We start from the raw sequence: 25227 nt of genomic DNA on the forward strand, positions 1-25227 counted from the left end.
AAGAAATGCAGTAAAATGTAGATAATCTACTATCTGATCATTTGGAAATCTTGATGATTTGGTGACAAAGTAGTATTTCCCACACTCCCTCTGACTGGCAGCCAGGGCCCTGGTTCCTGTGCCACTAACAACAATTCCTCTACCACTTAGTGTGATCTTGTATCCATATACAATTAAGATTAACTGGATCACTGAGAAATTTACAATATTACTCTATAACTTTTGAAATGTGTGTTGAACTACTCATGTTAATAACATCATTTGCTAATCCAGCACTGCTAGTGTCCTGAGCATGCTGGATTATTGGAGTTTTATGAAACTTAAAGCCAGTTTAATAGCTGTTCCTGAACCTGGTGGAGTGGATCCTGAGGCTTCTGTACCTTCTTGATGACAGCAGTGAGAAGAGAGCATGCCTGGATGGTGAGAGTCTTTGATAATGGATGCTACTTTCTTATGTCAACATTCCCATCTATTGTTATGCCTTGAATCCCTACCATTAACCAAGGGGACTGTGGGCTTCAGGTTGTGAACCTCTTCTGTATATGTTCTCAGTGGTGAAGAGGGCTTTACCTATGATGGACTGAGCGTTATTCCTACATTTGTAGGATTTTCCAGAGGAGGTTCACAAGAATGATTCCAGGAATTGAAAGGGTTATCATGCAAGGAACGTTTGCTGGCTCTGGATCTGTACTCGCTGGAATTCAGAAGGATGAGGGGGGATTTCATTGAAACCTTCTGAATGTTGAAAGGCCTAGACAGTAGATGTGGAAAGGATATTTCCTGTGGTGGGAAAGTCTAGGACGAGAGGGCACAGCCTCAGGATAGAGGGGCGCTCTTTCAAAACAGAGGTGCAGAGAAATTTCTTCAGCCAAAATGTTGTGAATTTGTGGAATTTGTTGCCACGTGTAGCTGTGGAGGGCAGGTCATTGGGTGTATTTAGGGCAGAGATTGATAGGTTCTTGATTGGAAATGTCATCAAAGGTTATGGGGAGAAGGCCGGGAACTGGAGTTGAGGAGGAGATAGAAAAAAGGATCAGCCATGATTGAATGGCGGAGCAGACTTGATGGGCCAGATGGCCTAATTCTGCTCCTATGTCTTATGGTCTTAAATACATACCAAGTGGTGATGCAACTAGTCAATATACTCTCCACCACACATCTATAGAAGTTTGTCAAAGCTTTAGGTGACATACTGAATCTTCACACGTGTCTAACGAAGTAGAAGTACTGCTATGCTTTCTTGTAATGAGCTGGACCCAGGACAGATCCTCTGTAATAATAACACAGAGGAACTTCAAGTTGCTGACCCTTTCCACCTCTGATTTCCCCCAGTGAGAAATGGCTCATAAACCTCCGTTTTCCTCCTCCTCCTGAAGTCAATAATGAACTCCTTGGTCTTGTTGACATTAAGATGTTGTTGTGGCACCACTCAGTCAGATTTTCTATCCCCTTCCTATATGCTGATTTGATATACCAACAACAGTGGTGTCATCAGCAAATTTAAATATGGTATTGGAGGTGTGCTTAGCCTCACAGTCACAGTAAAGTGAATAGAGCAAGGGGCGAAGCACACAGCCTTGTGGTTCACCTGTGCTGATGGAGATTATGGAAGAGATGTTGTTGCCAATGCAAAATGATTGGGGTCTGCAAGTGAGGAAATCAAAGACCCAAGAAATTCTGCAGATGCTGGAAATCCAAAGCAACACACACAAGATGCTGGAGGAACTCAGTGGGTCAGGCAACATCTATGGAAATGAATAAACAGTCATTCTCCAGTTGCACAAGGAGGTATTGAGACCAATGTCTTGAGACCTTTTGGTTGGGTTTGAGGATTGTTTGGAAGATTTGAATAAGCAAATATGTTCTAAGCACCTAATATTCTCTGTGTAAAAATTTGCCTCGCACATCTTGAAACTTTCTTCCTCTCACCTTAAACCTCTAGTATTTGATAGTTCCACCTTAGAGTGAGGATTTATATTTTAGAAATCATGTGATTACAGAAATGAATGAATTTCTAATTGCCAGCATTGGGATTAAAGGAAAAGGCAATTAAAAAGATAAATTTGAATTCAGAATGTACAGTTTCATCATTTGAATCAGGTTTAGCTATTCTGGTAATTTGTATCTTCTGGACAATTATAAACCACTTATTCATTCATTTTTGGTGATTGAAACCTGAAGCCAAACTTAATTCTACCTCCAGCAGGTGGCAGTAACTCCAAGGAAACAACTTTAAAATAAAGAAGTTATTGTTCTCAAATGCAGATACTTGGAAAAGAATTGCTTTTCTTTCCATAACTGGTTTAACTAAGATGAAGAATTATATAAATGCAAGCTTCCATACTTCCATTGTCTTTAGGAAACAAACTTTGAGCAGAAGGATGGGATGTTGCTGCAGTAGGTAATGTTACGATTAGAAAACAGGAATAATAAATCTTTTAAATTTGTTTATACTTAGCTAGTCCCTAGAATGAAACAATCTGAACATTGATCCAGGTAAAAGTTTTTCATTTTGATGTCCTGTTTTCAAAAGCACTGAGCTCATACACACTCTGTAGAGTCTTTATAATTTGCTATATTCATAAAAAATGTATAGGCTGATTGAAGGGACATCTTTTTTTTCTGTTACCTTAGAACAAGGGGTTTGGAACTACATAATCCTCTTCACCTAGACTTTGACCTGCCTGAAACCTTGCTGCTGAAACCGTAATCCATGATCTCATGACCTTAACACAGACTATTCTAATTCTATCGAGGTTGATTATCCACCCTCCACTCTGCAGATCAGAAATTAGTGATTGCAGTAGTGCAGAAAGGTGGTTTTATACGTGCAGTTGTAATATTACTGAATTAACCCAAATTGACATTGGGTTTCCCAAAAATGCATTTGTTCTTTACCCATCCATTTAAGCAATCAGACCTCCTTAGATTCAAACAAAAAAATTATTTATCACATGTACATTGAAGCATATAGTGAAGTGCATTACTTTGTGCTGGGCAGTCTACAAGTAATCTAATAGTGCTAATCAAGATCTCTTGTACCTAGTCCACACCATTCTTTTCGACTGTCCACCTTAACCTGACTCCCAGATGCTGCTACATCTTGACTTCAAGTTACTTAACGTTCTGTTCGCATCCCTTGCCTTCCTTCTTATTTCTATAATTTTTGTTTAATTTGGGCCTCTACCCCCATCACCATCATTTGCAAGAATACCTAAATTCTGGATATTGTTTTTTAAAATCTCTTCTCATCGTAGATTCTCCATATAACTCGGAACTCTGACCTAAGTTTTGTCAATTTTATCTCTTTCAGCATCAGTCTGCCTCTGGTGTACTGATGTTAGATGTACTGTTGAAAGTGTCCTGACTGGTTGCATTATGGTCTGGTACGTCAATTCAAGTGTACTTGAACACAAGACCATAAGCTAGAGGAGCAGAATTAGGCCATTTGACCTGTTGAGTTTACTCCCCTGTTCCCTCATGGCTGATTTATTATCCTTCTCAATCCCATTCTCCTGTCTTCTCCCCATAACCTTTGACTCCCTTGTTAATCAAGAACCTATCTACCTTCACTTTAAATATAGCCAATGACTTGGCTTCTACAGTCATCTGTGGATTTGAATTCCATATATTCATCACCCTCTGGCTAAAGAAATTCCTCTTCAACAGAAGCTTCAGAAATTGGTACACTCAGCCTAATACGTCACAGGCCCATCCCTCCACACCATCAAAAGTATCTACTGTACACCATGCCATTTTCTTACAGCTACCACCGGCTGAAGCCCGAAGCCCTACCCTGCAAGCTACTTCCCTTCAACCATTTGTTTTTGAATCAATTTGCACAACTTTAATCTCTTATTTAGTATAGCAACACGAAGACTACTTTGCAATACAATGGACTATTTTTCTGATGGTGTTCTTTTATATATGTTTTTCTTGTGAACACTGTGTCTCTAATATCTGTAATGCTGCTACAGTTTTTCTTTTCACCTGTACACTAAACGGTGCATTTTCCTGAGATCTTAAGGTACAGTATTAATGTTTGTTTTGTATAAAGGAGGATGCTGGGGATGATGTTTTTCCACAGATTATAAGTAGTTAGCTGTGTTAACATCCACTGGGATTAGACATTTTGATGCTGTCCATTATCCTAAGAGGATTTAACAGTAATCACTGACTCTGCCACATAAAAAGTCTGATGACCACTGGCTTCCCCCAGTAGGATGTACCAGAATTAGTGCTTGTCCTGACGAGTTTTTGGAGAAATATAATTTACTTCCAATCAAGATTCCTGACAGTAAGCAATTTAAAAAATACTAAAAGTAGCACATCAATATGGTGGATTATTACTTACTGTTGCAATACACCTTATTTAAAAATATGACATGTATCTATTGGAACTACAGTATATTAGAAATTTTAAAAAATAAAATGTGCCTTTGTATGTATTTAATTCCTCAACATTTTCTAGTTTGGAACTGAATTCAGTATGCTATCTTTTGAAAACTTTTATTAAATGCAGTAAGTACCAATCCTATTGGAGTTGTATAAATGTTTATAAGTAGGTGAATTTTGCACTGTAGACTTTTAAGTAATTTCTGTAGTTGAGTGGATTCCAATGGACAATAATGAAATGTTTCTGGGTTAGTTTACTCGTAGCTATAGTGCTTTGTTAATTAAAATTATGGATGATGAACATGATATTTATATTTCACATGTCTTGTGTAAGATATTTCAGGAAATCACAGCCTAGGGAAAATTTAATCAAATAATTTTTCACATGCATCCCTTGAAAAGAGACAGTTCTCTCTCCCTGACAGGTTAATGCAAACAAAAAATTCATTTGTGAAACTGCAGTTATATTTCTGGGAAACCCATGATCACTAAAGATATTCCCTTGGTTGTATTTAATGTTAAAAAAATCTGCCTTATTGTTTGTGATAATTTTCTAATAATCAAGTTGACAATATTGATTTGCAATGATATTGAAGAATAGCTAAATTCTCTTCAATCTCGCAAGAAAACCTTGTGACATAATTTAAAAAAATAAACACTAATTTCGGAAAAATGTCTGAATCAGGAAAGAGTATAGTGTTCCTAGTTTTCTGAAATGATATTCAGTTCCAACTGGTTTGTCTTTAATTAATGTAAGTATTTATCAGGTTGCAGAAAAGTTTCATTCAGAAACTTCAAATTGGATAGCTTGGCATTTATTCCAAGTAGTTTCATATAGATAGCAGTCTTTATCAGACCAATAATTCCGAGGAACATCAGTTTCTCTTGACAGAAACAGGTTCTGTACCGCATTTGAAACACTGAAAACAAATGGAAATTTCTCCAGGGTAATGATAGAATTATTAATATAAATCTTGACAGACTGCCAAATAAATCTGAGACCTATGAGAATAAAAACCATATTGAGGGGTAAATTTCCTTCACGTTCAATCATTAAGATCTCTGAAATGCTTAATATGGAAGTAGAGCTGGGGACAGGCTTCTTTGTGTGTACGTGTCAAGGTTAGTTAGCCAGAGCAAATCAAGATGTACTTGTTAATCACATAAATATGTAAGCATCAGTGTTTGTTTCTATTGTTACCCCCTTGTATATCTGTTCATTGATAGAACAAATCTATTTACCTCATCTTTGCTGACGTTGAGATGATCTGTTCAATTGGGATAATCCTGTGTGAGAGCAATTGGTTTCCAACCAGTGCTATTTTTAAACTGTTGATTTCATCATTACCCCCACCCCCCCCCCCCCCCCCCCGCCAGTTAATTAATGGCTTAGAAGCATCTGGGCCATGTATCTGCTTGAAACAGAACCAGACAGATCATAAACATAGCAACACAATTAACAAGGTAACAAAACTAGACTTCCCATTAACTTTGAACAGCACTGTCCTGCATGAAGACAAGTGTGCGGTATTACACTTCAGTAGGACCAACCAAGGTAGGTTTTACATGCTGAACAATAGAGCACTGAAGAGTGTGGTAGAACGAAAGGGTTGGGGAATACAGGTCCATAATCCATTGAAAGTAGTGTCGCAGGTAGATAGGGTCATTAAGAAAGCTTTTGGCACGTTGGCCTTCATAAATCAAAGTACTGAGTACAGGAGATGGGATGTTATGTTGAAGATGTACAGGACATTGGTGAGGCTGAATTTAGGTTTTTGTGCAGTTTTAGTCACGTACCTACAGGAAAGATGTAAACAAGGTTGAAAAAGTGCAGAGAAAATTCACAAGAATATTGCAGCAATTTGAGGACCTGAGTTAGGGAAGAAGAATAGGTTAGGACTTTATTCCTCAGAACGCAGAAGATTGAGAAGAGATTTGATAGAGGTATACAAAATTATGAGGGGTATAGATAGGGTAAATGAAAGCAAGGTTTTTCCACTGAGGTTGGGTAGCACTACAACCAGAAGTCATGGGTGAAGGGTGAAAGATGAAAAGTTTAAGAGAAACATGAGGGGTATCTTCTTCACTCAGAGGGTCATGAGAGTGTGAAATGAGCTGCCAGCACAAGTGGTGCATGCAAGTTCAATTTCAATGTTTAAGCGAAGTCTGGATAGGTACATGGATGGTAGGGGTATGGAGGGTTTTGGTGTGAGTAGGCAGTTTAAGTGGATCGGCATGGACTAGGTGGGCCAAAGGAACTGTTTCTGTGTTTCTACTTTTCTATGACTTTATTCAATTATGGATCTGATCTACACTCAGTATGGCACTTTATTAGATACCTTCTTTTCCTAATAAAGTGACCACAGTGTGCATTGGTTGTCTTCTGCTGCTGTAGACTATCCTCATCAAGGTATTGTGTATTCAGAGATGCTCTTCTGTATACCACTGTAGTAATGTCTGATTATTTGAGTTACTGTCATGTTCCTGTCAGCTTGAACTAGACTGGCCATTCTCCTCTGACCTCTCTCATTAACAAGGTGCTTTCACCCACAGTACTGTCACACACTGGATGTTTTTTTTTGTTTTTCGCACCATTCTCGTGATAGTTGTACTTGAACATCCCAGGAGATCAGCAGTTTCTGAGGTACTCAAACCAATCTGTCTGGCACCAACAATTATTCCATGACCAAAGTCACTTCGATTATATTTCTTCTCCAATCTGATATTTGGTCTGAACAATAACTGAACCTCCTGACCATGTCTACATGCTTTTATGTAATGAGTTGCTGCCACATGATTAGCTGATTAATATGCAGGTTTATGTAATAAAGTGGCTACTGAGTATATACTATTGGTGTGCCAATGAGGGTGCATTATTATTTGATTGACACATCACGTGTTACTTCATTTCCTTCATTTCAGAGTGCATTGGGAATATAACAATGAGTAGATCAAAGAATGAGGTTTGCAGCAGTTTGGGTAAGTAATTTTCCAACTTAATATATGTACTAGACGGCAATTATGGCCTTTCTTCTAATTAAAATTAATCACCCATACTTCCACACTGTAAGTATTGGGGGATGTGATCTGGACGGTTTATGGCCTATAGGCAATCTGTTGTCTCAGTGGCAATTTTCCAATTAAAGGTAAAAGTGGCGACCATCTGCTCCCCCAAGCTTGCCCCTTGCAGACTGATGAAGCAATGGATTCATCCAATCATCCAACACACAACTAAACCTTTGATCTCATGGGAATGCCAAGTGAACAGATAAGAAAAAACCAAGCCAATTAGAAGGTATAACCTGGAAAATTCCCCTCTGACTTACTGAGCTCATTAAGAGCACTCCTGAAGACCATGTTGACCTTGCCTAGCTTCCCTTTCATAAGGCATGGCTTCTGCTCCAACGAAGAATTGGTTCAGTGCTCATTTGAAAGCTTGCTATCTGCACAAGTTCAAATTCATCTTAAAGATCTACAATCAACTAGTAAAAGAAAACTGGCTAAATCTGCATATTCCTTGCCCTTGTATAACTTGTCTTCTGCAATCAATCAAACACCAAATCATTAAGTGTAATCCAGTTCTCTATTTGTACCTTTGATAAGAACATATACAGTTTTGCAAGCTTACCTCAGTAACTAAATTTACTGCGGTTGGGAATCATTCTCCTAGTTTTTCTCTGACTATACTGTATCTTACCCATCTAAATGTCAAGTATTCATTAACTCTTGAAAATGTGGCCCAATCAATGTCATATGCTAGGATAAAATAATGTGCTGTGTTTTATATAAAATTGCTTTTTAATATCGTCTAATTGATGTGAATTCTCAGTATCAGTCATGAATTTTACAAAATTATGTCACTAAATTCCTGATTCCCATAGCTGAGTTCAATTCTAATCATGGTAAAATACTCTACTTCCTCTATAACCAAGAAGGAGAAGCAGGCACAAAGAAACAACACAATTTGCAAGATCCCCTCCAAGTGCACATCATCTTGATATTGATATATTGATGTGCATTCTTATTGGTGGGAATAATTCTCACACTTAGTGAACTTACGCTAAATGCTGGAGGAACTCATCAGGTTAGGCAACATCTATGGAGAGAAATAAGTAGTCAACATTTCTGGCTGAGACCCTACATGGAGATTATTACTCAATTATGTTGTGGGAGCACTTGAACTAGAAAGACTGTGATAGCCCAAGAAGGCAACTAGCTCACCAGCACCTTCTCAGGGACAATTAAAGACAGGTAATACATGCTATGAGTGGCAGAGATGTAAGGTGCTCCTTCCCTCTGCTAGCCTACAGGTCACCCTTGGAGAAGTTGTAGTATCTGCTTAGTCCTCTCGAACAGGGTCACACGAAGCCATGTGAGCAGGTGGTGGATAGTTGTGTGAGCAGCTGGCGCTGATTAGCACAAGTCCTGGTTATGTGACCACTGATGCCAGGCAGGCAATCTCTGAAGAATATTGATAATGGCTGGGGTCACTTGTTTTGTAAAGATACTGCCCAGAAGGCGGCAATGGCAAACCACTCTGTAGATAAATCTGCCAAGAACAGTGATGGTCCTGGAAAGGTCATGATCACCCACGTCATACGACACAGCACGTAACGAACAAACTAATACATGCCAGCCTCACCAACAATAGAATATATCCTGATAAAAATGGATGTGATCATCTGTAAATATGACAACCGTTTCCCCAACATCTATATCTAAGCCTTTCATGAAGCAAGCGATAGGAAAAAGACTAGGGAACATAGTAGCCAACAGTCAGAAGCACAACCACCAATGTGTGTCTTGAGGAAAGTAGTAAAACTATGGCAGATAGGTCCCATCATTTTCGCTTATTCTGTCTTGTAGAATAAATTAAAACAACATAAGGATGTAAGAAACTGGAGCAGAAATTGCCTATAAATCTATCAAAGTATGCTCCACCGTTCAATGAGGTCATGACTGGGTCATGACCTTTGGCCTCAGAGAATTGTGGAAGGCATGTCAGCGTAATGCTATATATAATGTCAGTGTTCTGGGTTCAGTTCCCACCTCTGTCTGTAAGGAGCCAAGACCCTGTGGATTTACTCTGGGTGCTCTGGTTTCCTCCCAAATTCCAAAGGCGTTCATTGGCTGTAAATGGGTGGTGTGGGCTCGTTGGGCCAGAGGGCTTTTACCATGCTGTACGTATCTCAAATAAAAATCAAATCATAATCTTTGATGTCCCCTGTGTGCATATGCATCATGCCCATGTATTGGGAGAGGATGAGGAAGAGGCATGGACCCCACCGGGTAGTTTCTCATTCAGCTATTCTCTGCATTTTGTGTAAAACTAAGTTGAGAAAATCATTTAAGTATCACAGAGGGATGAGAACTCTTTTAAAAAGTTTATTAAAAGCTGACCAAATGCCACAAGTAAAATAATTACAAACACTGAATAATGACAACAATAAAATGAAACCATTTTCCATAGTGAGAACACACAGACATCCCAGCATGAAGTGCAATTGCCAGTAATGCAGGCTTTACCTAAGTCTTTCCTTGGCCGCACAATCTAGAACCTTTTAAAGCCTAGCTTTGTCTCATCATCTTGTGCTCCTAACCTTTTTTTTATCTGGTCCATATGTTAGATATTCTGATTTCATACCCAAAGAAATAAAGACTGAAGAGTCTTAGCCCGAAATGTCAACTTTTTATTCCCCTCCATTAAACCGTTTCTGGAATAATCATAAAGTCTCCTGTGAGAAATAAAATCTGTCAGGAAGCAAATAGCTGCTGCCTGATCTGCTGAGTTCCTCCAGCATTTTGTGTTTGTGTTGCTCTGAATTTCCAGCATCTCTTATGTTTATGATTTGTCTCTCCAAAACTGACTCTTGAATAGGACTAATACTTCACAGCTTCACTATAAGAGACGCTGTCCATTAGATGAGATTTTAAACCCAGGATTCTGTCTGGTTTAAGAGGATTTAAAAGTCCCTCCCATGTTGCAATTTTCCTGTGAGTCATCTGCTGTTCTTTTTATTTGTGTGACCAAACACCAAGGTCGTATGTCTTTCCATCGAAGAATACAATACAAGGTTATAAGATGGAGTTTGTAAGATCCCAAATGCATTGAAGAGGGAATCACCAGAGGAGGTTCAAACTGGCTGCAGGATGTCAATATATTTAATATTCCAGCCGTGATAACAGATATATGTGTATTCCAACTGCACTCTCATTTTGAAATGACAATCTTTATGTCTGTAGTACATCTATAGTACAAATGCCGGCTCTGTTTAGATATTGTATAAATAGGTCCTTTTTTTTAACCCTAGTTTTAATGTTAGGCCTCTGCGTTTTATCTCAGTTTCTTAGCTAAACAGTTTAACCCATTTCTGAAATAATCGTTAAGGTCTCCAGTGCTTAGTAAAATCTGTCAGGAAACAAATAGCTTTAAATAATGTAAAAGCTTGTAAATTATTTTAATTATCTGGAACTTTGGAAGCTGTATTGGTAAAAGTCCAATGTATCTGAAAAACATCTAGTCAAAATATCCGAAAATATCCCAACTGCACCTTCATAGTGAAATGACCGGTTTTCTTTCTGTGGTACATCAATAGTACAAATGCCCACTTGATTTAGATATCATATAAATATGTCTATTTTAACCCGGGTTTTAATGTTGGACCTCTGTGTTTCATCTCAGTTTCTTAGCTAAACAAATTAAACCATTTCTGGAATAATCATAAAGTCTCCTGTGTGAAATAAAATCTGTCAGGAAGCAAATAGCTTTGAATAGAGTAAAAGCTCTTTAATTATTTTAATTATCTGGAACTCTGGAAGCTGTATTGGAAAAAATCCAATGTAACTGAAAAACATCTAGTCAAAATATCCCAAATTAAAATATATTTAAGTAATAAAAATGTCTGTTAGTTCTGACTTGAGGATTAGAACAATGCTGTTAGGCATTCGCCGAGCTAGTATAAATTTTCCCAAATGCTGTGCAGAAAATCTCATCAATTTCAGCAGACCCCATCCATGCAAAGAAACAACTGAAGGTAAAGTAAAAACATTTTGTTCCCTTTCATCAAAGTTGACTTCTTGCTTGACAAGGCATAATGAAAAAATTAGGCTGCTATTGTAGGGTGATGTTATAAGTTTGAAACAAGCCCTTTGCAATCCTCTCCCCATGTTCATATCCAAGTAGCTATCCATGTTAATCCCATTTACCTGCACATGGTCTACAGCCTTGTAGGCACTGAAAATTCCAGTGTTTGACTAGATTATTACTAAATATATATTACCTGTCTCCATCACACACCCGTGAAGTGCATTCCGGATCTGCCTTGAAACTAGTTTGAATTTAAGGAAATGATCAAGAAAATATGATCTGTCTCAGGTGAGAGGGTCAAGGGTAATGCAAGCTGGCACTTGATATATGACATATTTTCTTGAGTGTGTGTAGGAGGCAAAGTGTTCACCAAGTTTTGCTCTGACAGGTATCTTATCTGGTCATTCCTAGCACTTTGAAAATTCAAAAAAAAATGCAGGTGCTGGGAAGTCAAAATCAAAGTAAAATTTATTACCAAGGTATGTATATATGACCAAATCACTACTTTGGGATTCATTTTGTTGCTGGCATTAACTGGAAAAGTAAATAAATGCAATAGAATCTATAAAAAATATATACATTAACAAAGACTGACAAAATAAAAATAGGAAAGGCTGGAAATGCTCAGCATGTTGGGCAGCGTCTGTGGAGAGCAGAACAGTTAACTTTCATGTTTGCAAACGTTCTACAGTCCTAAAACATTGACTGTTTCTCTTTTCACAGATACCACTTAAATTGGTGAGCTTCTGCATTTTGTTTTCATTTGCAGAACTATATTTAACTGCCATACTGTTATATAGATGATAATGTATAAGGATAACATATAAGCAAAAGCCTTATCTTGTTAACGCAAACAATATATTTCACTGTATGTTTTGCTGTACTTATGATAAGTAAACTTGAATCCTGAATTATCTATTATTCCTGTCTATAATGCTTATTGTTTTAACAGCAATCTCAACTTATTTGGATGAAGTACCTTTTAAAATTTCTCAAAAGTTCCAGACTATTGCCTTGGAAGAACTCACTCCAAGTCTCTTATCCTTTCCCTATGTGCCTGACTGCACTGAAATATTGAAGCAAGCACAGGTAATGAGATGTTTCGGAGCATTTTAATTGCTAAACATTGCATTATTAGGTACCACAACTGTGAAACATGGTATTTATTTTAAAAGACCAGTATTGGTGTTGTATAAACTAATACTTTAAGAATGTTACTCTGGATTTCCAGCAACTGCAGAATCTCTTGTGTTTATTATCAGAGATAATAATAAGTGATTGCACTAAGAGCAATACACCACACCTCACAAATGCATCTGTGATCTTCAAGAAGGAAGCTAAATTGATGGCTGAGTAACATCATGGGGTAAAACATAGTTAACGATTAACAAGCAATTTGATAGTTACCTATCAAATATCAGTGTATAGATTTAATGGATATAGTAGCATTGATGTTCCAGTACTGTGCAAAACTCTTAGGCACATATAGCTGGGGTGCGTAAGACTTCTGCGCAGTATTCTATTTATCAACATGGAGTGCAGAGTGAGTTTGTAAATCTAGTGGGAGCAAAGGACGTTGGGAAAGGTGAGGTTGGAGTGTTGCAGGAGGGGTATGGGACAGGTAGCAGAGAAGGAGTGAAAGGGGTGGAGTGGCACGTGTATAGATACACCCAGACCTGAGACACCAGGCAAGGTATATTGATTCCAAACCATTGGTTTATTGATCATTTCAGAATGTCTCTCTGGTGCTTCCCATTCCTCCCCTCTCCCTTCCCAACCAGGATTCCCCTCTCCCTGTCCCCTTCCCACTCTCAGTCCCCAGCAGAGACCCATATCAGAATCAGGTTTAACATCACTCACGCATGTTCATGAAATTTGTTCTTTTTTTAGCGGCAGTGGTACAGTACAATACATAAAATTACTAAAGTACTATGCAAAAGTCTCAGGCACCTGAGCTAAACATATGTGCCTAAGACTTTTGCACAGCACTGTTTGTCATTAGACTAGTGATCTAGAGCCAGAAGATCGAATCCAGCAACAGTACCTGGGGAGGGAATTTAAACACATATAAATAAGTCTGGAGTAAAAGGTAAGTGACAGTAAATGAGGCCTTTATAATTACCAGGAAGGTATAAAATTACTCCTGGTTCAATATTTTACTCTAGAGGTGGAATACTGTCCTCTTTAGCTGAGTTGGCTTGGGCATGAGCTCTCCACTGCCTTCTGAATTAATTTTTTTTGGAATGGACCCTTCCAGGCCTTCGAGCTGTGCTGCCCAGCGATACCCTGATTTAATCCTGACCTAATCACAGAACAATTTACAATGACTAGTTAACCTACTAGCCGGTACACCCTTGGACTGTGAGAGCAATCCAGAATGCCCAGAGGAAGCCCACGAGGTCACGGGGAGAACAGACAAGCTCCTTCTAGGCAGCAGCGGGAATCGAACCCTGGTCGCCTGCACTGTAAAGCTTTGAGCTAACCGCTATGCTAATGTGCCATCCCTAAACAATGGTGTCATCGGCAAATTTGGATATGGCTTTGGAGCTGTGCTTTGCCACACAGTCATGTGCTTATAGAGAATAAGCCAAGGGAACCGGGCACACAGAATAAGATTCTACGGACGTAAAATCAAAGTTGAATATTTAGAGAGGTTGCTTAGCAGTAATGGCACTTAACACATTAAACAATCATTTTCCCTGAAAGCACCATTCCGTAGTGTTTTCTGATTAGTAAGTAGAAATGGACTGGGTAACCACCCCGTCTGTACAGTGTTGCGTGTATTACCATGATGAGAATTTTGGTGAGGTTTCTGCTGTGGTGGTGCACATGGCAGAGAAAGTTAACTCAAACTTGTGGAATACAATGTTTAACATAATATGTGCATCCTCTGTAATCATAAACACAAGACGTCCTGGACGTAGGAAATCCAGAGAAACACACACAAAGTGCTGGAGGAACTCAGTATGTCAGGCAGCAGCTACTGTATAGAGAGGAATGAGCAGTCGATATTTCAGGCCGAGACCCTACATCAGGATTGAAAGGAAAGGGAAAGAAGCCTGAATAAGGTGGACAGAGGGAAAAGAGTACAAGCCGGCAGGCGCCAGGTGATGGGGAAGTCAGCGAATGAAGTGAAAAGCTGGGAGGTGGATAGGTGGAAGAGGTAAAGGGCTTAAGCAGAAGGAATTTGTTAGGAGAGGACAATGGGAGAAAGAACAAGAAGAAGGGTACCAGAGGGAGGAGATGGGCAGGGGTGGTAAGAGAAGAGATGAAAGAGGAACCATTTGGAGAGTGGGAAAAAAAGGAAAAGAGAGAGAAGGGGTGAAATTACTGGAGGTTAAATTATTGGATGTTATTGGAACTCACTGTAAGTTGTTGTCTGATGTGCACCCAATATTGATGATGATTCACTAATATTATTAACACGGACCAAAGTGTGCCATAATCTTTTGTAGTGGATTTCAAGCTTCAACTCAATGACTGTTGTCATCCAAACCTTTTCTGCTTTGTTTATTTATAGATAATAAAATTAAGTAAATTAATCACTCAGATGGCATTCAGACACAAAATAATATTAAGCATTGAATGATTCAGTGTTGTACATCAAGATCTGTAGAATTACCTGGTAAGTCAACAATTAAAATCATTTGAATTGCTGACAATCAGGTAATTCTGCAGATTGTAATGTACAACACAGAACCATTTAATTTTCTAAACAGATTTTATCATCCTAAAGAGCTGTGAGTTACATGGTTTCTTGATTCCATAAAACAAAGTAACGACTACTTTGTATGAATAATATGTGGGAATATGACTGAGAGAGAAAATAAAGAATTAGAAGTATCTCCATTAAGAAATCTTGTGCAATATGAGAGACTGACTTAAAGTTCTGAACTGTCTTTAATTTCTAAAGGCACATTATCCAGAACAGCATACTGGCAGGAGGTTTGAATCATTCATTTATCACATGTATACTGAATCATAAGTGCAAAGTGTTGCATTAACAACCAGCACATTCCAATGGTGTGCAAGGGGCAGCCTACAAGAGCCGCCACACATTCTGGCGCCAGCGTAGTATACCTACGATGTTCAGCTGAACTATACATGTAACAATAACGACAACAGAACAACAGCAACAAAATAACAGCAAAACAGAGTCCCTTTCCTCCTTCATACCCACCCATTCACATACACAAACAGCCCTCTAACCCCAGGTTAGGCTGCCTCCAAGTCTCCAGCCTCCAGTGGTCTTGTGGACTTGGGAGACATCAGGCCTCCCACTTTCCCAGTGGACTCACCTTCCCAGGGCTTTGGCCATTGGGCCTCAACTTCCGGATTTCTGATTAATCTTTGGACTTCAATCTTCATTATCAACCCTAGAACTCCCGCCCTCAAATTAAAAAAAAAATTCCAGCCACTTGAGCTATGCTGTCCAGTAATCCCCCAACCTAATCCCAGCCTAATTTACAATGAGCAATTATCCTACCAACTGGTGCATTTTGGACAATGGGAGGAAACCAAAGCACTTGGAGGAAACCCACACAGTCACAGGGAGAATGTGCAAACTCCTTACAGGCAACGCCCGGACTTGAACCTGGGTCACTAGTAGTGTAAAGCGTTGTGCTAACCACTACACTACCATGCCACCCCAATTCCAGACTCGCCGATGATGGGAGACCCCAAACTCAAGGCCTTGAATGTAGGACTCACCGCCCACCAAGCCTCCTACCTGCAAGGACCTCCAATCCTGCAATTCACCAATCTGGGGTGACTCGCTGACCTGGGGGGTCCACCAGATCTCATTTTCACTGGTCTTTGTCCGTAGTGCTTGCCAGCTCAGAGATCTGGGAACACTGTGATTATGAGAAGCCTTGTGGGGAATTTAGTATGACAAGGTGTGCAGATATTCCTTGTGTATTTGGAAATAATATTGATACTTTGCCTACGATTAATGTTATATGCAATCATATTTTCTACAGTATGACTTTACACTGGAAAAGAAGGTATTGAAATGGGTGCAAGACCGACTGCTACAGGAACCTCCAAGGAGCATTCCAACATGTCCACCATTCTGGTTTGCTTTTACTGATCTTGAGGGCGAAGATACTGATGATGCCAATAATGAATCTTGTCAGGCTAAACCTCAGAGGGGTCACATGGTCTTGAGGACCAGAAGGTGTAGGAGTTTCAGTGTGACCGACATTAAACATGTTTGCTTAAAGGGTGCATATGTATCAGACTCAGAAAGTGACGATGGATACTCTGAGGATGATGAACTCTCATCATCAGATGAAAATGAAAATCAGAAGCTTCCCTCAATACCATTTCTCAGGAGCAAATTTAGTGTCCATTCCAGATTCCTGGATGTGAGACCAGCCTCTTCGCCGGATAATCCTTCTGGAAGTAGACACAGTGAGAAATGTTTTAATGCCAGTTTAACAAGACTACCTCACATCTCAGGACTTAGGCGCTCCCCTCTTTGTAACAACACTGATGGTGAGGAAGAGAGCAGGAGGGATGGATCAAGTTGGTCACCAGCATATGGACCAAGAAAGCCTTTGAGAAAATTTACCTGTCAGCACCCAAACAACAAGAACAGCAGAAATATAAATCTGGCAAGATGTATTGTTGGAAGCCCACCACTTTCCTCTGCCCATTATCACATGGAAAGGTCATCTATGAATAGAGCAAGACCATCATTCAGAAAATACAAAGAACCATTTCAGGTAAGTGTTATGGACATCTTCATAATAGACATAGACTTAGCTGAATCTACAGTGGAGTTCTTATTGATCTCACCTTTTATGTAGAAAGTCTGTATCACATTGAATGTATTTTTCAGCAGTAAATACCTTTTTCAAAGGCAGAGAAACTTGCTGCCTGAAAATACACTTTTAATGCAGAATGGGAAAATTAATAGTCCATTGCTGAAATCAGAGGTCCAGAAATAATAAGGCCGTAAGACTTAAGAGCAGAATTAGGCCTTTTGGCCCATTGACTTGGCCTCCACAGCTGCTCATGGCAACAAATTCCACAAATTTACCACCCTCTGACTAAAGTAATTTCTCCGCATCTCAATTCTAAAAGGACGTCCTTCAATCCTGAGGTCATGCCCTCTTGTCCTAGATTCCCCTACCATGGGAAATAACTTTGCCATATCTAATCTGTTCAGGCCTTTTAACATTTGGAATGTTTCTATGAGATCCCCCCTCATTCTCCTGAACTCCAGGGAATACAGCCCAAGAGCTGCCAGATGTTCCTCATATGGTTGAGAAAGAATATTTCAGGATAATGCCCAAAGTTAATTTCGCTGTGCATTCTATAGGTTTTTATTAATGTACAAGCTGTGGTTTAGAGGTTAATACTGTATTCATAGGGATTAAATATGAGCTCAACTTCTTTAATGCACACTTTGAAAGGGAAAATAAAACTACACCTGCATGAATCCCTGCAGCATCTGGTGACCCTACGATCTTTGTCTCGGATTCCGATGTTAGAACATCTTTCAAGAGGGTAATATCTATGTCAGGGTGCTGTTTATTGACTGCAGCTCAGTACTCAACACAATCATACCTTCAGTTCTAATCAAGAACCTCCAAAACCTGGACCCCTACACCTCTTTTTGCAACTAGAGCCATGATTTCTTCGCCTGGAAACCACTTTCTGTGCAGATCGCAAATAACATCTCCACCTCACTGACAACATTGGCACACCTCAAGGCCAACTGGTGGTGTAGAGGCATCCGCACTGGACTTCAGGGCCAGAGGTCCCAAGTTCGAATCCGGCCGGCTCCCTTGCATGCTCTCCATCCGTGACTGGGTTGAGTGTTGACCTCATTAAAAAAAAACCTGGAGAGGGATGGGCAAGACACCCATACGATGAACAATCGCCAAAAAGATTGGTGCAAAAAGCTTGACATGACGGCGCCCCGACGACTCCACCAGGAGTCAAGGGTGCACACACACACCATCAAGGATGCATGCTTAGCCCACTGCTTTACTCTCTATACCTATGATTGTGGGCTCGACACATAAATTTATGTGCGCAGCCATCCATAAATTTACCAATAACACAACTATTTTTGGCAGAATTTCAGGTTATTTCGTTGAGACATACAGGAGTGACATAGTTCAACTGGTTGAGCAACCTTGCATTCAGTGTCAGTAAGGCCAAGGAAGTGATTGTAGACTCTAGGAAAGGGAAGTCGGAGGATCACACACAAGGGATCAGAAGTGGAAAGGATGAGCATTTTCGAATTCCCATGTGTCAACATCTCTGATCTATCCTGGGCCCATCACATTGATGCAATTGCAAAGAAGGCATAGCAGCGGCTATATTTCATTAGGAGTTTGAGGAGACTTGGTATGTCACCAAAGTCACTTGCAAGTTTCTACAGATGCACCATGGAGAGCATTCTGACTGGTTGCATCGTCATCTGGCATGGAAGGGCCACTGCACAGGATGGGAAAAGCTGCAGAAGATTGTAAACTCAGCCAGCTCCATCATCAGCACATGCCTCCCCAGCACCCAGGACACCTTCAAAAGAGGATGCCTCATAAGGCAGTATTTATGGTCCCATCCTCTTTGCTGCCATGAAGAAGAGGTACAGAAGGCTAAAGGCACAAGCTTAATGTATCAGGAACAGTTTCTTCCCCTCCATCATCAGATTTCTGAATAGACATTGAACCCATGAACACTACCTTTGTATTTCTTCCTTCCTATTTGCACTACTTAATTTATTTTTTTATATATACTTAACATAATTTATATTTTTATTATTTTGTACTGCTGCCACCAAAACAACAAATTTCATGACATATGCCAGTGATATTAAACCTGATGCTGATACTGCTTGCACTCTAGAATGGAATTACAGCCCAATAAAACTCAAAGTTTAATACTAGGAATGGCCCAGAATTAAGTCTTATTCTGTAAATCTTTAGCCTCTACCCCAGAAAGCAGTAGAGGTTTAAAACAGGGTCTCCACTCAAACCATTGACTACCTATTTTTCTCCACAGATGCTGCCTGACCCACTGAATTCCTCTGGAACTTTGTGTGTTGGGCCAATGGAGAAATCAATCTAAGAGTACAGAGGTCCAGAAACCTTTGCTTCACTGGATACAGTTCATACAGTATAGGAGTGAGGCATTTCTGCCCATCGTCCCAATGGTAGATCTCTGAGAAACCTGTCGACTTACTCTCTTAAAATTCTTCTCTTTCAAACCTTCTTTCAGAAAGCATATTTGTCTGGGACTTCCTTTGATGATATAAACAAAATATTGGGCTCATATAAAGGGAAATGTGAAGAGAAGGCAGGATATCTTCACCACCCCAGTGAACTGTACAACATAATATCACCTATTAAATCTATTATTTATCACTTATTTTTCAATCTGCTTCAATGATTATTCTGTTATATTTAGTTAACATATCAAAAAATGGTTACAATAAATTCAATATCAAAGGCAGTTTTCTCATATGAAATAATGACATCCCTATCATGAATTTAGATGCGTTGTTCACTCACTCTTAAACAACAAATTAGTGAGTAAGTTAGAAATAAATTTTGTAAACAGATCTTGTCTGAGATTGGCAATGACGTTGATTTACTTGAACTATGTAATGGTTAAGACAACTTCAGGGTCTTAATGAACAGCATCACCTATTCGGCTCTCCTCTGTAGTTGGTGAAAGTTCATGTCAATTAACAATAAATGGCAAAAGTTATTCTTAAGCCATAAAATCTACAGAGAAGCCTACAAAAAGTCCTGGGAGCAGCCTTGTCCACCACAGGAAAAGCCCTGCTCATCATTGAGCACATCTACAAGGAACGCTGTCACAAGAAAGCAGCATCCATCATCAGGGACTCCCACCATCCGGGCCATGCTCTCTTCTCATTGCTGCCATTGGGAAGGAGGTACAGGAACCTTGGGTCCACCAGGTTTAGGGACAGTTATAGTGCTTCAAACAGCTGAAGGGTCTCAATCTGAAATGTCGACTGTTAACCCTTTTCCATAGATGCTGCCTGGCCTGCTGAGTTCTTTCAGCATTTTGTGTGTGTTGCTTTGATTTCCAGCATCTGCAGACTTTCTCTTGATTATGCTTCAACCAACAGGCTTTTGAACCAGCATGGATAGCCTCACTCACTCAATACTGAACTGATTCTGCAACCTATGGACTTACTTTCAAGGACTCTACAACGCATGTTCTCAGTGTTATTTATTTATTTTTTTCATATTTTTTTATTTCTGTATTGCGCAGCTTGTCTTCTTTTGCACATTGGTTGTAAATTTTCATTTTTGTGTAGTTTTTCATTGTTCTACTGTGAATGCCCAGAAGAAAATTAATTTCAGGCATGTATATGGTGACATATGCATACTTTGATAATACATTTACTTTGTACTTTGAGCTTTGAAATGGAAAACATTGGAAAAATGCATCGAAAACACATGGGAAATTGTTCATAAAATGCTTTTTTTACTCTCACTTGCCTCTGAGTTGCATTCGTAATATTTCATGTTCTGTGTCACAGTTATTCCTGGCATCTTGATATTTCATTCTATCCAGTTTAACATCAGTTGCAGAATCTAAAACCAGTCTCATCTGGGTTGTGTTTCCAATAACATCACCTTTTCATCTGTGTACTTCTGCAGTTGTGTTTTTTTTTGTTTCAGTTGTTGCTACAGTAAGTTAAATAATTAGACACTGAAAATAGTTGGCTAGGGTGAGGTCAAATAAAAATCATATTCGCTTGGACAGCCTGTTAAATAAACTGTGTCGCACTGTTATTATTTTTAAATCTAGACTTCAGGTTTGCCAAATGGAACTATATGCTCAGCACTCTTCAAAAATAAGATGATAATCTTACCCTTGGAAAAGCCAAGGCCAGACTGAATACTTCCTTATAGAGCAGCAAAGAAGACAGCAACAAGATTGCCCTGGGCAATTCTCATCTCTTTCTTACTGATCATTTTCAGAGCAGCTGTGAGAACATTCTTGGAGTGTAGTGTCACCGTCTCGCTTTGTGTGAATTGAGCAGACCCAAAGGACAGTCTCAATAGCGAAACAATCAACTTACTTAACATCATCCTCTATCACAATGCATTAAACCGTTTGTGGTGGAGAGGCTGAGCTAGTAAAGCTACAGCTTTTCCACAAGCAAGGGCCCTTTCATTTCCCCCACATCACTGCACACACTACTCATTAATTGCTGGAGAGTTGATAACTGTGGATGCCAGAGCAATCATTTGAAAATGAGCAGTATAGACACCAATGTCTCAAAGTTAGGCCCAGGTAGATAATTAGTCTAATTCAAGAGTATAGCTTTGAAATGGTCTTTTGGTTGTGAGTATGAGAGAGAGAGAGAGATGTAAGTCATGATGATTATACCCTAATTCCAAAAGATATAAAACAAAAGTCCTTAGTAATACATAAATTATTTTACATCCCTACTACACCTACAATCTTAATGCTACAAATTATTATGTAACATACTCAAAATTCTGAAGGAACTCAACAGGTCAGGCAGCATCTGTTAAAAAAATAATGAACAGTTGACGTTTTGGGTCAAGACCATTAATCAGGACTGGAAAGGAAGGGCGAAGAAGCCAGATTAAGAAGATGGGTGAGGGGGAGTGTTGGAAGGGAAGGATGATGAAGCCAAGTTGTGAGGAGACAGGGAGGGGATAAAGTAAGAAACTGTGAGGTGATAGGTAGAAAAGGAAAAGAGCCTGTCACTACCCTCTGGTGCCCCTCCTCATTCCCTTTCTCCCATGATCCAAATCCTATCAGATTCCTTCTTCAGACCTTTATCATTACTTTGACCTGCTAGGTTCCTCCAGCATTGTGTGTGTGTGTGTGTGTGTGTGTGTGTGTTAGTATTACTCTGGATTTCCAGCATCTGCAGAATCTCTTGTGTTTATAATTATATAATGTTTATATCATAAATAGAGTTAATTAAAATAATAATTTCCAATAAATCAATTGTAAAATTCTTTTCCTGTTAAACTCTGCAATGTTCTAATTGTGTGGAACAATTAAATCCAAGTTCAAAGAGCTTTTACTAATCGCCATTTTAACACTTCATTAACCGTGAAAGATATTAAGAACCACATCCAATAGTAATTGTCCTGATTATTTCATAATTAAGTCTCCAGTGGGTAATACTGCTCTTCACTGAACAAATAGCAAAATGGCCTCACGTCTACTTTATTGGTAAATCTGTGGCACTCAAGCTGCTCAAAAGGGGCAAATTGCCAAATCATCTTTGACAAGTCCTGTCATTCAAAGTAGGAGATGATATGAAACATGAATATCTTCAGATAAACAAAAATGACAGCACATAAATTTCTTCCTTCTATCTCTGGCGTGCAGAAGAGATTGTGAAATCCTTTCTTCATTGAGGTAACTTCTAACTCTATTAGAATTGATTTTTTTAAATTAAAATTTTTAAATTCTATAGTGTAGGCCGGCTGGTGGTGTAGTGGCATCTGACCAGACTTTGAGGCGAGTGGCCCCAGTTTTGAAACCAGCCAGTTTCTTGCACGCTTTCCATCCGTGCTGGGTTGAGTGTCGAGCTAGCAACTCAGCCTCGTAAAAAAACAGACAAAATGCTAAAGAAATGGAAAGTTTGCTACCCAGTGTGTCACAACATGTGGAAAGGAATAACAAACAACATTTCTATAGTAGTGTGCTTTAAAGAATGTTGCAAAAAAAGTACAAAAACTAGGAAAAAGTTAAATGTACTAAATATTCAGTTGACCACAATTAAGCATTTCCCTGTGTTTCAATAAAATATATTGAATTAGGCCAAACTACACTTGGTGTAATTTTCATGAAGCGGACTACTCATCACATTTGAAAATGTTATATGCTTCAGCAAGCAGAAGCTGTAAGCTGGTGTCATAATGATGGCACAGAATACACAAAACTAAAAATAAGTGTTCTTGCAGTTTTGTGTAAGGTTACACAGAAGCACTCAATATAAATCAGAATCAGAAACACAAGAAGGAAAAGCACAAGGACAAACTAAGTTACTTTATGGATCCAAGAGTTAATTTGTCCACTGTACCGAATAGCAACTGCTTGCTTCCATAGTTTTTCGTATTCCAAATGTTTCTTTGTTCTTTCACAGCCGCTCAGAAACAATTTCTGCCTTCCAGTGCCCCCGAAAACTCCGAGACCTTTGAGTTCTCACAAACCTCTTCCAGACTCGACTGCTGATCTGCTATTGGCACTCAGTCAAAAAGAACAAGACCTGATTCAGCCAGCTATGAAGCAGGGTTATCCAATATCCAGAGTGATATGGGCCATCCAGAATGTTGGACAAAGCAGCACAAAACAGGTATGTGATATAACAGTTAATGCTTGCAGGGGAAGGCGTGGCGAGACATACTCAATTATCTTACAACACCACATTAATATTCATAATTTTTAAGACTTTAAAAAAAATTGCCATTTGAATGTGTGCCATGCAAGCAACAAAAGAAATTCAGACCTACCACAAAATGAGCAAATTGTTGGAGGACTGAGTTACCATCGGAGATAATTGATGGTTTTGGGGATCCCCAATGTTATAGCAGGACAAGTCAGGGCCAAGGTGAACATGACCGGGCCAGGACCTTGGCAAGCTATTACTTCCTGGTGACCGACTGCAGAGGAGAATCAAAATCAGGTTTGTTATCATTGACATGTACTGTGAAATCTATTGTTTTGCAGCAGCAATACAGTGCAATACCTAAAATATACTATAAATTACAATAAGAAGTACATATATTAAAAAATTAAATAAGTTGTGCAAAAAGAGAGCAAAAATAGTGTGGTAATGTTCATGGGTTCTGTGCAGTCCTCAACAGGAATATTTCATTGTTCACTCTAGAGCTCCACACAGAGTCACCACATTCCAGCTCCATCTTGAACAAGAGGAGCATTCGTCTCTGACAGTTCATAATACTCAGATAAACAGGTGAATTTGTTGGTGTCAGCATTTAACTGGAAACCTCTGTTCTGCCAAAGGAAACATAGTGCTTGACCATCAGTGACCACAGAAGGGAAAGTCAGGGTCGGACCAACCTCCTTAACTGGAGACAGAACTGACCCGATTCTGGAGAAAGGAACCAGTGACTTAGAGCCATTTTAAGCCAGTCTATGCTCCTGGATAATGGCGGAAATGATGCGGTTGATATCCAGAGCCTTTCATTCCTGATGATTGAAACAGGATTTAGGGTGTCTCAGCCAGCAGCACCAATAACAGTCCTATCATAGAACATAGAACATTATAGCACCGTATGGGCCCCTCAGCCGGTTTGCTGCCGCCACGTCGCTAAGCGATGTCTTGTGTAGACGGTGTTCACCAGCCACAGGTACTGTCTTTTGAGGGCGTCCAGTGCCCCTTGGTAGGTCGGCAGGTCCCTGATAAGGGAGTAAACTTTTGGGGTGACCCTCAAAAGGAGGATTCTGTGCATAATAGCGGGCTTAGTCATGGGAATCTGTTCCAAGTATGATTGGAAGCATGCAAGCCAGAGTTCAGAGGCAAGAGTTGCTTCTGAGTCTTGAGGATCAATGTCCAATTTTTCCAGATGTAAAATGCTTTCCATGTTTTAAAACTTCCAGCCAATAAAATTGATGCACCATCAATAACTCTGAGGCGTGGGTTAAGGTAGGCTTTTATTGGCTGGAAGAAAGCACAAGCAGCAAGTGACCATCACACGACATCCTGGAGACTGAGGAAGGGTCTGTGGCTCCAA

At 39.5% G+C, this 25227-nt stretch overlaps 1 protein-coding gene and 1 long non-coding RNA gene across 6 annotated transcripts in view; one reads left to right on the forward strand and one right to left on the reverse strand.

Moving 5' to 3' along the window:
* LOC132382537 (uncharacterized) overlaps positions 1 to 23686 on the reverse strand; it is a 79091-nt gene extending 55405 nt beyond the window's left edge. For both annotated transcript variants that reach the window (XR_009508381.1, XR_009508382.1), the window contains exon 1: positions 23553 to 23686. This is a non-coding gene — a long non-coding RNA (uncharacterized LOC132382537). The remainder of the gene's footprint in view (positions 1 to 23552) is intronic.
* The window catches only part of ubap1lb (ubiquitin associated protein 1-like b), a 29149-nt gene continuing 9728 nt past the window's right edge, over positions 5807 to 25227 (forward strand). For 2 of the 4 annotated variants that reach the window (XM_059952822.1, XM_059952826.1), the window contains exons 1-4: positions 5807 to 11961; positions 12435 to 12571; positions 16462 to 17208; positions 23616 to 23825. In XM_059952822.1, the coding sequence (XP_059808805.1) occupies positions 11916 to 11961; positions 12435 to 12571; positions 16462 to 17208; positions 23616 to 23825 (1140 nt within the window). In that variant the 5' untranslated portion in view covers positions 5807 to 11915. The remainder of the gene's footprint in view (positions 11962 to 12434; positions 12572 to 16461; positions 17209 to 23615; positions 23826 to 25227) is intronic. The other 2 variants (XM_059952823.1, XM_059952824.1) reach the window with 2 other exon arrangements.

The sequence above is a fragment of the Hypanus sabinus genome, chromosome 28, assembly GCF_030144855.1.
Source record: "Hypanus sabinus isolate sHypSab1 chromosome 28, sHypSab1.hap1, whole genome shotgun sequence".
Lineage (NCBI taxonomy): Eukaryota > Metazoa > Chordata > Chondrichthyes > Myliobatiformes > Dasyatidae > Hypanus > Hypanus sabinus.